The sequence below is a fragment of the Semicossyphus pulcher genome, unplaced genomic scaffold, assembly GCF_022749685.1.
Source record: "Semicossyphus pulcher isolate SPU_LCO1_2020_fin unplaced genomic scaffold, fSemPul1.0.p SCAF_22, whole genome shotgun sequence".
In the NCBI taxonomy this organism is placed as follows: Eukaryota; Metazoa; Chordata; class Actinopteri; order Labriformes; family Labridae; genus Semicossyphus; species Semicossyphus pulcher.
In genome coordinates, this window is record NW_027211696.1 from 8460792 (window position 1) to 8478328 (window position 17537).

Consider the following 17537-nt stretch of genomic DNA (forward strand, 5'->3'; position numbering starts at 1 on the left):
CTCTGACGCACGCGGCTTCAGTGAGCACAGCAAGAGCTCCTGGACATGCTGCATGCCCATGTGTGCTGCGCCCACTGCACTGTAATACAGACGCACATGCTTATGTATTATTTTTTACACTCTTAACAAAAATGCTTAAATTTCATGTTAATAAAAGTTGCTCTTATGCAAAAACACTAAAAAAGTAATGATTGAATAGCAACATGCTAACAGATTCCTCATGCATGTTCATTATGTATGATTCACTGCTGCTCCGGTGGATTAAGTACAGTCCCATCACTCAGCTTAATTCTAGATTATGCACCATCTGCAAGTCAACAGCGGACACAATTCCAAACATGTTTCTTGTCCTCAAACAAATTATTAATGTGATGCATGACAGATGTTTTACAGCGTCCTCTGGGATGGACGTTGCAGAGAGCATTGTGCTGCGATGGCACCCGACTCCTCTCTGTAATGCAGATTAGGGGCAGACAGGAAGTGGCTTTTACATAGGATGATGATTGCTGTTAATGTTGCGTGACTCACTCGGCACTCCTGATTCCATCACATTAACGAAAACATAGAAATCCTCTTATAATCACGGCTGCAGCTGAGCAATGGCCACATGTGACAGCAAGTCCTATACGGCCATTATCATTAGAAAATGACTCAACTTAATTGCCTCAAATATTTTCAGTCTTTTACACCCTTTTCTAAAAGCTTAGCTATAATACACTGCAAAAGAAAGAAGAAATGCACTCTCACCCTTAATCTCTTTTGTCTAGTCGCTGTATAACGTGAGCTGGACGGCTTCTGTTCTGGGAACAGGTAGAAGTTTTGTTTCCATCTGTCTGAAGACTCCAGCCCCGGGGCCGCTAGTTTAGCTCAGTTGGTAGCGCCCCATGAACAGAGGCCAGCGTCCTCGTCGCAGGTTCGACTCCAGGTCTGCCGGTCATTTGGTGGATGTCATCCCCCAACTCTCTCCTCCCCACGCTTCCTATCTCTCTTCAGCTGTCCTATCAAATATAGGCAAAAAGCCAATAAAATATTTGAATATCTCAAAAGCTTAAACAGGGTTTAAAAAGCACCTGCAACATATCATGTAGGTGCCAAAACACAAATCACAAAAAATCACAACTAAAACGCTTTTCACACCATGGACAAAAAAAAGGAATAAATATGTAGTTTAGAGCGTTAATGTTTATGTGTATTCTGCACAGGCAACACATTCTGTGATCACATTCTATTGCACTTTGTTTTTGTAAAAACGTGATGTGCAGTGAAGACTAAATGCATGTTTTTTTTTTGCATATGCATGGTTAATACACCTGACCCCTGGTTACCAAGAAAAGACTAAAAAAGTGTACAGCTATGCTAACAGCATTGTGAGGCTGTACTTAGGTCCATCCATCCACTTAGGGAGGGGGGGGGAGGGGCTGGATCCCAGCTATCATTAGGCAAGAGGCGAGGTACACCCCGGATTGATCGGCAGTCAGTCACAGGGCTGACACATAGACAGACAACCTTTCACGCTCACATTCACGGGCAACTTAGAATTCACCAATGAACCTAACGAGCATGTGTTTGGACTGTGGGAAGAAGCCGGAGTACCCGGAGGGAAACAGGGAGAACATGCAATGCAACGGAAATGGGATTTGAACCAGGAACCTTCTAGCTGTGAGGCGACGTGCAGCCCGTACTTAGCTCCAGTAGAACATATACATACCAACATGGTAACAATGCCAACATGATGATGTCGAGCAGATATATTTTTTTACCATGTTCACCATCACAGGAGAGATTGTTAGCATGCTAACATTAGCTAATTACACAAACTAGAGTACCATTGAGGTTTGATGAGGTTGTAGTAAACCTCATAACGCAGGTGAATAGTTTTAAGGCTTTTAGCACTGATGTGTGTCTGCAGCATTTTTCCCTATACAGCTAGAAAGGCAGGCGAGAAAGGAATGTCAAACAAAGCAAACAGACATATAGGTACTGTACAGTGATAAAGACACATTGAATTTTCCTCACCACTAACGGATACACTGTCAGTTTTTCCCACTTAAAATCTCAACAAACTTCACAGTTCAGTTTAAAACGTCAGCAGACATATGGGAGAAAACGTGTCAATTTCAGATATGGAAACAGTGAATATGTTCAAACTGGGAGGGCTCGACTGGAACATTTTTAAAGCGTAAAAACCACAAAAAATCACAAGAATTGATTTGATCAGCATTAATGAATGAATAGAAAATGTCAAAATTAATGTGATGGTCTTTAAAAACGAGTGCGCAGTGCAGATGAAAGCTGTAAGACGTCACATCTTGTATTTATGCCCCCGGACATTTTCCTTGTTGATCATGATAAGTACGCTTACATAATGCTGGAAAGTTTAGTGGGTCAGGGGAACAGATAGGAAGATTAGGTCTGTGAGAAAGTCACTAAGACATGCTGTACAAGAAGATACACCATCTGATGCTGACATCTGTGTGTGTTTGTGTGTGACAGAAATGGACAGGGATCATGGATTCTATCGGCAGGTGGACGTCCAGGACCACGCTCACTACATCGTTGCCTTCTTTGTCTTGGTGATCGGGACAGTGGGTGTAACTGGGAACGCCTTGGTGATGTACGCCTTCTTCTGGTGAGTGATGAATGTCAATCTAAACCACATGTGAAGAGCTTTACAGTGGTTATGGAACAGACTGAAATGACTGATTCCTTTATTATGACCTACAGTAGCAAACAAGACCATCAGGATGAAGACTAAACATTTATGTAGTTGTTGTAATGCCTTTAAACGCTGCCACCAAGTCGGTGTCAGATGAACCAATTTAAAGTGCTTAGAGTGGAAGTGCCTTTGTTTACATTTTCCAATTAAAGGAAGCAGTATGACCATGTCTCGTAAGCACTACTTACACTCAGAACAGGAACATTAAAGAGATAAGACATATCGCTTTGTCCACAGGGGTCGCCAAAATCGCCACAAACCGAAAGTTCCTCACAGGAGCTTTAAAGGGCCAGTTCACCGATTTTCAGCCTCAGTCCTATCATGCTATTATGGGGAGCTAATGCCATTATGGTAGGAAAAAAAACTACACTTCATCAATCTAGGTCGCAGCCTCCGATGTCATGTCTCGTTCAAAGTCGTCAGGTTTGAAATCTAGACTGCAGACCTGAAGATTTTTTGGACGATCCACCGGTATATTCTCGTCGTATTTCGGATTCTGTACCGCTCTGAGCCATCGCCTGCAGCAAAAATGGTTGTACTTCACTCCAGCGTCTCTCACTGGGTCGTTCCTTTCAGAGGGAGGGGCGCAATGCGCGCTGGGTGTTGTAGGAATGTAGAATGGTGCGAAACCACAAGCTGTTTGTACAACTTTCTCCACAGCTATGGCGCCAATTTCAAATATTATTGCTTCTATTGATCACAGAGAACACCAGCTTTGACTGACAGCGGCTTCTTGCAGGGGAGAACTGCTCCTTTAAGAGAAGCATTTTTTTTAGCCACTTGTAAGTTTCAAGCCTTTGATAGCCAAAAAACTAAGAAGGAAAAGTTTGCTTAAAAAATCCTGATTAACCTGAAAAAGACTTATTCAAATTCTATTCATATTTATATCAAACTGAGAATCTAGTCTTTATTTCAGCGATGATGATTTTATAATTGTTCTATGATTTAGATTTTAAACAAAGCTGAATGGCCCCTTTTCGATAAATGTGCTGCAACTTCAAAAAAGTTCAAAAACGAACAGAACAACAGCGACTGACTGAAAAGTGCTTCAGAAAGCTTTACCCTCATCCTCCCAGCAGCCAAAAGCTCCTTTGTCAATCTGTTTCACTTTAATATGTTTTACCAAAATCCAGTTCCACTTAGCGCTCCCCTTAAAGGCCCAGAAGCTTCCACACAAGGTTTGTTAGAAGTGAAAATTAAATCATTCATAAAATTGAAAACATTGATAATTCTAAGAAAGCATTTAATAGTTACTTTGAACCTATTTGATTATAATTTAAACCGAAAGTGTAATTAAAATGCTTGACAAATAACCAGCAACTAATATATGAAAATATAAGTAGTCTAAGTAACAAAAACTTCTAAACGCTGTTGAAAAATTCTCTAATGAGGCTGGAAAATTCCCATTAACGGCATGGCAGCAGATAAATGAACCAGTGATGATGTGGTGAGATGCAACCTTATCCAGAAACCCTCAGTTGGCATCACATTTCCACATGTGAACTGGTGCCGGGAGCAAATTCTGGGAAGCAAAGAGAGGGGCAAGGATAGACCGTCGGAGCACAGTGATCTACTGTTCCAGTTCTTCTGCAGTCCTACAATAAAGTGAGCTCACAAAAACGGTTTGGTTGAAGATAGCGGTTTAAATCTGATAACCTTTCACATTAAATAGTCCCTCTGGTGGCATATTCGCTTCAGCTTAGATCAAACATTTTATAAGTCCAGATAGGAAACCTAACAGACAGGGACAGCTGTGTTAAAGTTATACTGAAAGGGGGGTATTATGCAAACTTCAAGCTTCATATTTCACTCTGTGATACCTGTTGATTAGCTTAGCATAATTCACAGTTAAAAACAATTCTTCATTTTTTTCACACTGGTGCTCTGTGCAGGCCCTCACACAGCCTCTATCTGAAACGACTCAGTCAGCTCTGTCCCTTTAAGAAACCTCAAACCTACAACCCATTTTCTTCTGATCGGCCAGTTCTCTGACGCAGGCTGAGGCTGCACTTTGTGACATCACAAAGTGCAGCAGCGTGTTCACAGCAGCCTGCAGACTGAGCTGAGAAGCCTGGGGATTACTCCAACTAAATTTACCTACAGATGTGAAACTTCACCCATCGTTCATTCCAGAACATGTTCTTCAACTGGTAGCAGCAAAGTCTGGTTGCTCTGAATTAACATATAACAATACTGGTGGCCAAGGCAGCTGCTGGAGTTCCATGTGAAGTTCTCCGTGAAAGAGTTGCTTGGACTAAACATCCTGAGGCACTTTTAATAATATCAATGAAAGAAGCTCTTCTCTTGAATAAACTCTTCTCCCCACAGAAATATTCATCAGTGGTTGACAAAATATGATAAAAATACAACAAACATAAAGATTCAGAGAAATTCAGAGCTACCAGACTTTGCTGCTACCAGTTGAAGAGCATGTTCTGGAATGAACGATGGGTGAAGTTTCAAATCTGTAGGTAAAAGTTAGTGGAGTAATCCCCAGGCTTCTCAGCTCAGTCTGCAGGCTGTTGTGAACACGCCGCTGCACTTTTTTATGTCACAAAGTGCAGCCTCAGCCGGCCTCAGCCGTTTCAGATAGAGGCTGTGTGAGGGCCCGCACAGAGCACCAGTGTGAAAAAAATGAGAGAGAGAATAATTTTTTTAACTGTAATGTGCCTGCCTATTTCACATTTTAAGACATATATGTATGTATGTATATATACATATATATGTCTTAAAATGTAAAACAGCATAATACCCCCCCTTTAAAAAACGTACATATGTATTATCAACAAAATGTAGTTTGTGTAACTAGTGACTACAGTTTATTTAGCAATGCATTTCCAGATAAAATGGAGTAAAATAGCAGTATAAAGACGCAGAAAATACTTGTGTAGTACCTCAAAAAGTACTTGAGTTAGTGTACTTGGTTATTTTCTACTACCTCATATTATACTGTAATATCAAAAAGCTATATGAGATGGCTATTGGCTAAAAGTAACATACCAGAGCCTCATTCTTAGCGGTTCATGTGATGTGCTTTAAATCCTCAACAGTACACTCTGTAATGTCCGTGTGTTGCAGAGATTTGTAGTGCTGACTGGTGTGTGTTCATCACTGTAAACGGTCTGTTACTGCTTTAGGAAGCGCACATGTCACACAGCAGCTTTACAGCAGCCTGCAGGCATTCAATACCAGGAAGCCGCGCAGTGATTTTCTAACTGTACGGGATAAATCGATGCATGAATTCAATAATCCAGTCAGCTAGTCTCTTATTTACATAGAGAACGATCAGCTCTACACTAGACTAACAAAACAAACAGGGTGAGTTAGCTTAAATAGCTCAGGGTCCAGTCGACATGTGCTGGGCTTTACATTGAGGTCAGATGATGCAGCTTGATTTTTAACACTATAAGAGAAAAGTACAAAGACTTATTTGGTCTTTCAGGTTTCAGTTTCTCCACACCTCTCATTTATCCTCATTATAGCCCATTAACCATCTTCCCTGCCTTGTCATTTTCAAAAGCTGGTGCCTTTCACACTCGGTGTTATAACCTGAGGAAGAGAGCGGCCTCACTCTCGTGTGATGATGATGTGTCTGACTTATATGTGACATTGCTGGGAGCAACACTTTGGTGGTCATGTCTGAACGATGAACTAATGGACACAATGTTCAGAACTGTTGACGTTTTAGGATAATCACAGTGTTTTCTAACTAAATATTTCTGACTAGCTGAAATGATGCGAATGCCCTTCTAGTATACTAACTGGTTACATACAATGTAGAGTCTTCGCCGTGGCTCCTCCTGGGTGTAGAGTAGAACCAAGTGTTAGGTAAAATCCAGCCTGACATGTTTTCTGCATTAAGGTCCAACCTCCAGTGAAGCACAGCGATCTCCAAGGTCGCATCACTCGATCTCTCCTCCACTCACACTTGGTCAGCGCACGCCCACTCACCTACATGTAAACATACAAATACACTCAAACTGGTTTGTCCGTGCAGTGTCGGTGTTTTTGGTCCTTTTACAGTCGAGGGGTAGAGAGGAGGACACGGTGAATGCTACTGACAACTGGGACTGATACAAATACAAAAGCACAGATGTTTATAGAAGCATAAATGATGGCTGTGTTCCATTTAGCTGCTTCAATTTCATGGTCCTGGTTTTGTGCATGCTGACTGCCTGTCGTGGCTTTCTCACACACCTGAATAGAACAGAAGCATTGTTAAAGTTATTATTAACATCTGTGCTTTTCCTCCTGTTGGGTGTAAAAATGTCCGCTGTGGAATAAGCCCGTACTGCCTGTATCTTTCATGTCACAGTCAACTTGTGTGATGTAATAAATACGAGTGTAAACAGTCACAGATGGAGAGGATCAAAGGTTTGCTTTGATGCTGTAATTAGTTATTCTGAAGACAATATTTCGAATAGGTTAAACTAAATTAAGGGATATTTAAGGTTATCTAGTACAGTGGTTCTCAACCGGTCGAGCCTCAGGACCCATCACCACCTCCGTAATGACAAATTGAGACCCACATTTTCCAACCACTCAAATGTTGCAGTTTGGACCCGAGAACGAAACATCGCCGTATGTCAACATCACAAAACGCAGCAGTATAATAGTGGAGCAAAATGAGCAGCAGGTAGCAGTGTGAGAGGGAAATAGTTCTCTACAGCGACGCCTTTTTTCAACAGAAAGAAATTGTAGTGCAACATAAATGCAGCGACTGTCGGGTTCATCGAGGTTGAAGAATGTAAATGTCACTGTAGCTGTGATTAACCGAGTGTGAATAAACTACACTCAAACTGCACATACATAATAGGATATTAATAGAATAGGCGACCCACTGAAAACAGCTCCACGACCCACTTTTGGGTCTGGACCCGCCATTTGAGAACCATGGATCTATTACACACCGTTGCCCTGCATTAAAAGATGACCATCTGTGCCCTCCCACAGCATCTGCTCCACAAGGACAACCAGTTCTAAACTCACTGTTTTTAATAAACTCCACATGAACATGTTCATGTGTGTCAGATTAGTGATGTGAGATTGTGTGATTAGCAAAATATTCAGAAGATATGCTAACAATGTTCTTGTCTCGCTGATGAAATGTGAAGTTAATTTCACATTGGGAAGAGACTTTGCGTGTAAATGTTTCTGCTGCATGTTGTGTCTGTTCAGTTTCTTTTATAATAAAGGAGAGCGATGTCACCTGGACAAAACTGATTTTTAGGGAGACTTAAAAGGAGGCGCAAAGCCTGGATGACTCCTCATCTTGTGCACAAAGGTTGTGCTGCTTACAAAACCAAAAAGGTGTCATGTTCTGGGAGATTTACCTGAATGCTTTATTTGCTGCCTTCGCCTGCAGCCTTCAATCCTGCTTTGGTGTTTGGTGGATCTCCTCTGAGCATTTGGCTTATGGTGTTTCTCACTGACGTCCTAACACCGCACCTAAATTTAAAAGGTCATTATAATTGGATGTCTGACCTTGGTGGTGATGGAGTGTCCTCTTTGATCGATTCTTCTTCATTACAGCTGTTAGTACAGAAAAGAAAAGATGGCTGTTCTTTGTAGGTTTTGCTTGGCGCAATGACTCAGCAAGGGAGTTAATAACACAGAGCATACGCGGTATCTCCATTTGTTGTGTTCAGGAGAGTTTTAGTGTGTGCTTATGACGTTGTAATCCCCCTGCTAAGAGTTGCACTCTTGCACTTAATCAATATCCCATCTGACCTTGCTGTAAGAGAGTGACAGCATTAAAATGAAAGGATTATTCAGAGTGAGTGTTTGGATGTGCCGGTGATTTTGATTTCCACTTCGCTGCCTGCTACTTCAAGGTGCGGGTGGACTTAAGTCAAAAAGGGCGTGGATATTTGGCACAGCTGGGATTTAAACTTTTCTATCATCATGTGTTTCAGTAACAAGAAGCTCCGGACTCCCCCCAACTTTTTCATCATGAACCTGGCAGTCAGTGACTTCCTCATGGCCAGCTCGCAGTCACCCATCTTCTTCGTTAACTCCATCTACAAGGGCTGGATTTTTGGTGAAACAGGTACTTTTTTTTTTTACATTGGGTTATACATTACAAAAAAGCTACATATGTTTTTTTAATGGTGTTTATTCATGGAGCTGACATACTATAGTGCCAATATTAGAATGTGTGTTACGTCAGAATTTAAGGCAGCTGTATCTAAAATAAACCCTCAAACTTGGCTTTATTTATAGTGAGAAAAAAAAAGAGTGAATAACTGTATTTTTCTTGTCTTTTTTCTCCCCAGGCTGTAAGATGTACGCCTTCTGTGGAGCTTTATTTGGAATCACGTCCATGATAAACCTTCTGGCGATCTCTATAGACCGTTACATTGTCATCACCAAGCCTCTGCAGGCCATACGGTGGACCTCCAGGAGACGCACCTGCCTCACTATAGTTCTGGTGTGGCTGTACTCACTCGCCTGGAGCCTTGCACCTCTTTTGGGGTGGAGTAAGTGACTCATCCTCCCACCTCCTTACTCTTTCTCTTCAGCTGTCCCTTTGTCATGATTTCAGTACATTTTTCTCTTATGTGTCATTTTCTTCTCAAGGCTCGTACATACCAGAAGGCCTGATGACGTCGTGCACGTGGGACTACGTGACATCGACTCCAGCCAATAAGAGTTACACTTTGATGCTATGCTGCTTCGTATTCTTCATCCCTCTGGGCATTATATCCTACTGTTACCTGTGCATGTTCCTGGCAATCCGCCGTGCAAGCAGGTGAGTAAATTAACGTCGTGAATTATGCAGCACTTTTAAACACTAAGCTGAAATTTAAAGCAAGTCGACCTTGTGACTGTAAACATAGCAACATGCCATAGTGAATAGCATACATTAATGTCTTTCTTTTTCTTTTCTAGTTTCTTTTCTCTATCTGTACATGTGTACATTTTCAGCATCTTGCTATTTCTTGCATGCCCACCATTCGCCCTCGTAGCTATGTGTTTAGCAAATTTGATTTGAATTAGAGAGACAGCCTCCAAGACTGAATATATCATCACAGGTTGATGAAGTGACTTTTTAAAAGTGATTAAAGGGAATGCCTGAATGCTACCTTCGGCGTCACTGTAAGGCATCGCTATCTTGGGATGTTGCACGGAGCTTGTCGGTCAGAGTGGATTTTTAACCATCTAGACTTGAGCCAGTGAAGACTACAACCCTGTAGGCCACATCCTCCAAAGGGGGTTGGCGTGCCCCTAAGCACCAAGCATGCAAGGCTGTTACTCTTAATGCCTGCTCTGTCTGAATATATTACATCACATTACTCTTATGTCATATTTTATCCTATGTTTTGATTGTGTTTGCCATTTTTAAAGGGCCAGTTTGCTGATTTTCAGCCTCAGTCCTATCACGCTATTATGGGGAGCTAATGCCATTATAATAGGAAAAAAAGCTATTTGGCTCTGTGCCTTTAGAGGACGCTATCCGCTTTTCCAATGGGCCCTGGAAAACATCTGCCAGACTACGTAAAACGCGTCATCTTGCGGAGGCATCGAGCATCAAAAACGTTCCTTTCAGAAGGAGGGGCGCAATGCACACTGGGTGTTGTAGGACTGTAGAATGGGCGAAACCACGAGCTGTTTGCACAACTTTCTCCACAGCTATGGCGCCAATTTTAAATATTACTGCTTCTATCGGTTGCAGAGAACACCAGCTTTGACTGACAGTAGATTTTACCACGGGCGAACTGCTCCTTTAAGGATGTTCGGATCCTTTTAATTCTTCCTCCCAGTCGCAATATTCTAATGAGTGGATAATAAAAAGTAAAAGATAAACCTTTTCTGCTTTGCCTTGCCATTCCGCATCACGGCTTCTACATGCGTCTTCCAGTGACTGCATCGGGACCTCAGTCTGGTTGGAGCGACCATCAAAGAAATCAATTTACTGCTGAGAGTAGGAGGGCAACAATGTCCAACAAAGAGCAAGCTATTGTAGGCACACACACAAACCTTTACGCAAGCAAGCACACGCACTCATAACAACCATCAGTGACTGAGTGACAGCTGTGAAACATAAATATAACCCATGCTCCTTCAGACCTGTGCTGTCCACCTACAAACATTTCACTGAACTCTTTTTGTGACTCATTAAACGTGGCTGAAAACATACATACTTGTTCCTCTCTGTCCTGACAGGGACGTGGAGAAGCTGGGCTCTCAGGTGAGGAAGTCCGCCCTGATCCAGCAGCAGTCCATCAAGACTGAATGGAAGCTGGCCAAGATTGCCTTTGTGGTCATCATAGTGTTTGTGCTTTCCTGGTCGCCCTATGCATGTGTCACCCTCATCGCCTGGGCTGGGTAAATATACAGTATAACAAGGGTATTTTGATGCACATTTTAATTGTCTAACTGTATTTTTTATGTTCAGACAGCTTGGTAGACCCTGGCATTAAAACATATATGACATCTGCCTGCACTGCTGAACTCATTTCAGCCATTAACCATGAACCACATTTCACCTCTCGTATCTCTTAGAAATCATTATGCATAAGGCATGATGAAATGCTATGCAGTAGGGTTTGTGGCACATTTGACAGCAGCAGTCTTGTAACAGGGGATGTAAACCTTTCAGGTATGGACACGTCCTCAACCCTTATTCCAAAGCTGTCCCTGCGGTTATAGCCAAGGCGTCAGCCATCTATAACCCTTTCATCTACGCCATCATTCACTCTAAATACAGGTGAGTGCAGACCTACAGCTATTCAAAAACCTAAGCTGAAAATAATAAATATGTTTTGCTGAGAGATTATTCATTTTGTTTACCAGGGACACCCTAGCAGAGAAGGTTCCCTGCCTTCACTTCCTATCCCAGGCACCCAAGAGGGACTGCATATCAGTGTCACAGAGCGAGTCCTCCTTCAGGGACTTAATGCTGAGCAGACAGTCATCAGTCTCCAGAACCAAGTTTCACAGAGTGTCCTCCATGTCTACGACGGACACAGTAAGTCTGGCTTCTGCGTTATGTCTGAGAAATTAAATCAAATGTCAATTTATTTAGAGTTATTTTGTGCCTCCAATCCTGTTTTGGTAGACTGTAAAGCTGAAACTAATAGGGCTGGGAAACGCAGGCTAACTCACAATACGATACGATACAATTCTTATCTCAACCCACAGGCCCTTCATTCACGATCACTGATGACAAAGAAAAGCAGTAAATACTTCACTTAAAGAAGGTGGAACCAGCAACTATTTTGACATCTTTGCTTGAAAAGTGACTGAAACACTTACCGAAAATCCGAAATAAAAGTCGCACCAGAATATAAGACGCAGTTTGTTTGTGGGGCTATCCCAGAGGAAAAAAGGTTTTCTATAGTTATTAAGAAAAACGTGTATACAAGTTTCAACACTATTTCAATTCAAACGAATTACAACCTACCATTTGTTTTCACCATGTCGAGTTTGCAATCCTGCTAGCTGGTGCCGTCAAAATTGGCCAAAAATGACGGTTATTCCTTCAAAAAACCCCACAAATGTTCGAACAATTCGAATATCTACTTATGCACAATATGTCCACAAGAGGACCATAGGACATACCAACACAACGAGAGACAAGCTTACTTGCAAAGATATATTGATTTAAACAGAAATGTGCCTTTTAAAAGATCCTACACCTTGCAAAATAAACAAATTAAGTAATTAGGTTACGGTAAAACGGACATTCAGCGTTCCAAGCGAGCTGTGCTGTTACAGGTATATTTTTTCAAACATAGCCTTTAAAAAAAAAAAATCAACATACTTACACCTGTCTGTTATGCTGGGGGTGAGAATCTCTCTGTCTGGCCGGGCCGGGATTTAAATTCTCCGACATCATTATCCCACGCCACACGGTTGTTGTTTTAGCTCGTTTCAGCGAGACTAAAGTTCATTATTAATGTATCATAGTGACTTTGTGATGCATTCAAGGATGCTCCGTAACCAAGAGTGCGCGTGAGGACATACGAGAACTTGCGAGCTCGCAAACAGCCGCGGTAGTGCTGATTTTCTTGTCACAACGAATATTAATTTTAATATCCGAATGTCCGTTTTTTATTACAATTCGATTATGTATTCGAATTTAGAATATTCGTTGACAGCCCTACTGCTAGCTACCGGTGCGGGCAGCCTACGGTAACGTTGATTGTTGTGAGGGTGGCGGCTGCAAAGTCGATCATGACGGTGCATGTCCGTGACGAAGCGTTAGCAACAATCAAGTTAGTTTTTCTCGCTTCAAACTGCGAGGAAAACAGCACTGCGGCATATTCTAAATAGGAGACATCGTAGCAGCTTGGACCTGGAAACTGTTTATTGCGGAGATGTGACGTCACCACTTAGCAACCGGATAGCGCAATCGTCTGGGTATAACACCGTAACACAATAACATACCTCTCTCTGCATTTTATAGTGGTATATTGGTCGCACCAGTATAAAGGACGGAAAAGGAAACAGTAGAGTTATTTCTGAGATAAAGAGCAGTACTGATTCATTTCATGAAGGATGATCAGCCATTACTAGTTTTATTCTGTAGTTGTTCCATAGTTCCAAGGTAAACACAAGTCATTAAACAGAGTCCCATTACTCCATTCTTACCTTCTTTTATTGCAACTTTTCCATCGTAGCAGATCTGGAGCGATGTGGAGCTGGACCCCATCGGCCACAGCCTGAGGTCCAGTTATTCCCTTGGAGCTCTGAGGGACAAAGAGTACAATTCATTGGCCAATCAGACCAAGGAAAAGGGAGGCCAAAGCATGGAACAGGTAAGGTAGGTGCTCACGATTACATTTGTCTTTTTTAGATTGAAAATAATAATGATAATGTATTTAGAATAGACCTATGTCATGTTGGTTATTTTGTATTTTATCTTAACTTTGCTTTAGACTCCCAGCTCAGAGCGAGGCTCACTGAACAACAGTGACCACAACCTACCGCCTGAGACGGTCAACACAGGGACGTCCTCGTCCTGGGGGAGTAGAAGGGAGAAGAATCCTGACAGCTGGAATAAAGAGAAGAAAGAGGACCAGCAGGACGAGCAAGAGAGAGATGAATGTGAACACGAGGAGGTACAGCAAGTACAGAAGAAGAAAGATGAGAAGGAGTTGCAGATCCTCATCAAGCCAGACTCTCTGGACAATATTGTGTGTGACCTCTCCCAAGATATTATCAGACCCCACTCACAGAAAGGCTTTAAGGACTACTGTGAGGAAAAGCACAGAAAAACAGAGTTGCTGCTCGATTTGCAGCCTCTGGGCTGTCCCGCTCAGCTGTTCGAGTCCGTGCAAAGATTTCTCTCCCCAACACCAGGAAGCTAAATGTTCAATATATTTTATTTATCTACGTGGTTGTGTGTTACTGTGACACGGCAGAGTGAAGAAGGTTTTATTCTCCCTCCGAGGATGTTGAGATAGTTCTTTAAAGCAGCTGTAAAAGGTATTTAAACTGTTTCGCAATGCGCTGAAGTGCAATGATTTTTGTGCAATCGTACACACTATTTTATTAACCAACAATCCTCACATGCACCTTTTCTATTCAGGTATGCTGTTAACATATAAAATAATGCTACTGTTGTATTTGTTAAAGGCAAGTCCTCTGTAATATCGACGCTGATGCAGTGAAGGAAAAGACCAACCAGGTCCATTACCGACTCGTTGTACAGAGAGATATGTGTGTTTACTCAGTAACTGAGACCGGCTATCCGTCTTTCTCATTTAAATATCACTGTGGGGCTCCGTCTGACAGCTATGACAAAGTTGATTATGTTCTCTATCATGAGTTTAGGCACTTTAAAAATCATGAGTTACACAAACTGAGACTCTCATTCACTGCAGCTTCTGAAGAATCCTGGTTCGACCTATTTGTTATAAAGCATTTCCCTAACCGAAGTGTCAAAGAGCCACAGTGGTTTTAAGCTTCGCAAGTCATAAAGACACACAATTAGATTTCATCATCTGTCAAAGCAGCATTTAGTGTTTGTTGCCCTTGGTGCTATTTTACACTTGACATCTACTGTAGTTAAAGATGTAATCTCGAAGTTCTCAGTTTCATATATTTGGCGGCACCTTATGGCGATAAAAGGCAATTGCGGGCGCATATGTCCCAGATAACCAGACGCCTAGGGTTGGCTCCCTTTGTTACGGTTGTAACACTTGATTTTCCTCGCTGACAGTTGCTTTCCTTTTCAGACTGTTCGTCTTCATCTGAGCGTCGAGTTTGTTTCTTTTTCTTTGGATTTTCACTTCTTTTTGAAGTTGTATCTGTAGTCATCGATCTTTTCTTTGTTTGTTCAGCCATAGTAGATTACTGTTTACTCGCAACACTTGCAGAGACCGGAAAGCAGCCGCTTAGCTCCGCCTACCCTCTCTGGCAGACCAACCACTGCTGGCTGATGGAAAACACGTCACTAACTGGGCGCCGCGTGTGATTTTTTCCGCGAATGTCGCCACAGACACCCAGTCTGTAATAATACTATATACTGCAAATGCAAAGGCTTTCATCAGTGGGCCATAGGCTCAATCACCATTGTGTTACCTCATTCGGCGATAGATAGTGACTTAACAGACATTTATTTAATGTATATCTTTGAGATTATATCTTTAACTTTCCGCTTATTTGTTTTAGGAAATAAACTTTTCATATGGTGCTTTCATTTTCTTTTTTTACAACTTCAGAGAAATGTGTCTTTATGACTTGCTGTAGTTATGAAATAGGGGTGGGAATCGTAGGGTAACTCACGATACGATATGCGGTACGTGGCCCCGCGATAATATCTTGATACAGCGATAATTGATATATTGCAAGACAATCAATTAATATCCGTTCACGTTACCCTCCTTCATGTCGTAAGTGCCACTGCAGGTAGTCATGAAGTAGTGACGCGGTGCATCCAAATCACAGGGAAATCTGTTTAGAGGGTCGTATATTTCTAAATTAAAATATCGATATTTGGCTGCAGCCTATCGATAATTTCATTGCACAAGTCAGGACGACGATATATTGCCGTATCAATATTTAATCCCACCCCTACTATGGAATCACAGTGTCTTCTTTAAAACAATGTGGTCACTTTGCCAGTGGTGTTATGAAGCATTTTGATCAACAACTTACACATAATAAAACTGTATGAGCTGTTATGCATAAATACAAAGCTTTTGATGGCGTGTGTGTATAATGTTTTCTAACTGCATTGGTGCACCTGCATTAGCCACGACTAACTTATGGTAAATCAAAAAGCAGATGGAGGCTGATATATTTTCGTTTTCAGCATGTTGGCACAGGTTACAACAGCGAGTGTTAACCGAGATAAAGGGTTGGTTGAAACGGAAGAAAGTAAGGCTAACAGACTTCCCACGCTGGATTTAAAACCAGGACACACAATACATGTGCTCGGACCATCTGAGGCACGAGGACGGTCAAAATCCATTAATAATATGGATCTGTTGGATGCATGACTCTATTATCACTGCAGGGGGTTCCTGTGCTACTTTACACTTCCAATTTCATTTTTAATTACATTCGCATGTACTCACATTTAGCCAGAGTGACACTTTAAAGCGTCTTCTTCTTTCAGATTCAAACAGCCAGAAAGCTGCCTTCTGAAGCGTCTTTGAACTATAATTCCAGGATAAGTGCTTTGCTTATCCAGCTATGTGAAGATGATCTAAAGGTATGTGCTGCAGCCTTACATAACAGACCAGCACACTTCAGTGGTTCAATAGCTCTGCACGGGGGGGGCGTTTGGCCTGTGGGCTTAACCATCAGTTTATAACCATATATTGACATGTGCACATGTGGCTGAAAGGAAGCCTAGCGTACAGTAGAGCATGTAAACATCTAGCTTCAGCGACAGGCAGTTAAAAGTAATCTACCAAACAGGTCCTGCTGTTTAGCACGGGAAAAAAATAGTTTTTATTCAACAAATGAAGTGAAAAAATACACATTGTTAAATGACATTGATTCAAAGATATATTCACTCATGCAGTGACAAAGATTGGAATGCCTTGACTGCAAAAAAGGTGTGAAACAGCACTGTGATTTAAGACACACCGACATCCTAGTGACACATTCCTGACCTATTTAACACTCAGGGATCAATCAGGGATTAGGGACATGAATCGAACTAATGAATTAAGCAACCTGCCAAACACAGCATAAATGTTGGCTGTGGCAGGTGAAAGTTTTAGATCACTTGCCACCATGGAAGATGGTGTTTTTGTTTACACCTTATATTCAGAATAATTAGGGATTAAGGTTATATGATTACATATTTCTAATGTCAAGTTGAGAAGTGGCTAAGAAAAAAACAGAGCAGCCAATAGAAATTCTCAGCGTAGAGTTGTTCTGATCCCGACAACAGTCGTGTTGGCCTCCAGTCATTGAACCAATCCGACACCATTACCATAGCCCATAAAGATTAACTGGTTTTTGGTAAATTATAGTGTGACAGTAATGACCCACACCAGTGTGGTGCTAGCAGAGAGTGTAATGTCAGCAATCAGTGTTTTTCCACTAATATTATGTATATTATTTTTAACAGCACTAGTATTGAGAGGTGGTCGGTGTTGGCGTATCATTGGTTCATTGATCTGCCACAGCTGGAAAAAACAATAATAATTTAGGGGCCTTTATCTCATTAGTTATTGCAGTGCCACATTTTAGAAAGATTTTCCCGGACTGCTGCCAAACCAAATCAGAGAAGAAGTTAAAGAAGTTTCACAACTAGGACAGCTTCGACTGATTACTTTAATTATTGATTACTGGAATAATCAACAGGCCTGTTTCTTTTTCTTTTTCCCCTGTAAGATGTTATAAGATTGCCTAA

The 17537-nt window shown here is 41.6% G+C and overlaps 1 protein-coding gene across 1 annotated transcript; it reads left to right on the forward strand.

Annotated features, from left to right (window-relative positions):
* Positions 1 to 2492: 2492 nt before the first annotated feature.
* Positions 2493 to 13488, forward strand: opn4xa (opsin 4xa). The gene is made up of 8 exons (XM_069673225.1): positions 2493 to 2629; positions 8632 to 8765; positions 8992 to 9195; positions 9296 to 9467; positions 10883 to 11044; positions 11319 to 11426; positions 11513 to 11687; positions 13342 to 13488. The coding sequence occupies exons 1-8, from the start codon at positions 2496 to 2498 to the stop codon at positions 13486 to 13488; spliced, it is 1236 nt and encodes a 411-aa protein (XP_069529326.1). The 5' UTR covers positions 2493 to 2495.
* The last annotated feature ends 4049 nt before the right edge of the window (positions 13489 to 17537 follow it).

Excerpts from the sequence above, each read along its gene's own strand:
- opn4xa (XM_069673225.1), top strand. The coding sequence starts at position 2,496 with ATGGACAGGGATCATGGATTCTATCGGCAGGTGGACGTCCAGGACCAC. Across the intron at positions 9,196-9,295 it reads TGCACCTCTTTTGGGGTGGA|GCTCGTACATACCAGAAGGC; the intron begins GTAAGTGACTCA and ends TTTCTTCTCAAG. Across the intron at positions 11,045-11,318 it reads ACCCTCATCGCCTGGGCTGG|GTATGGACACGTCCTCAACC; the intron begins GTAAATATACAG and ends TAAACCTTTCAG.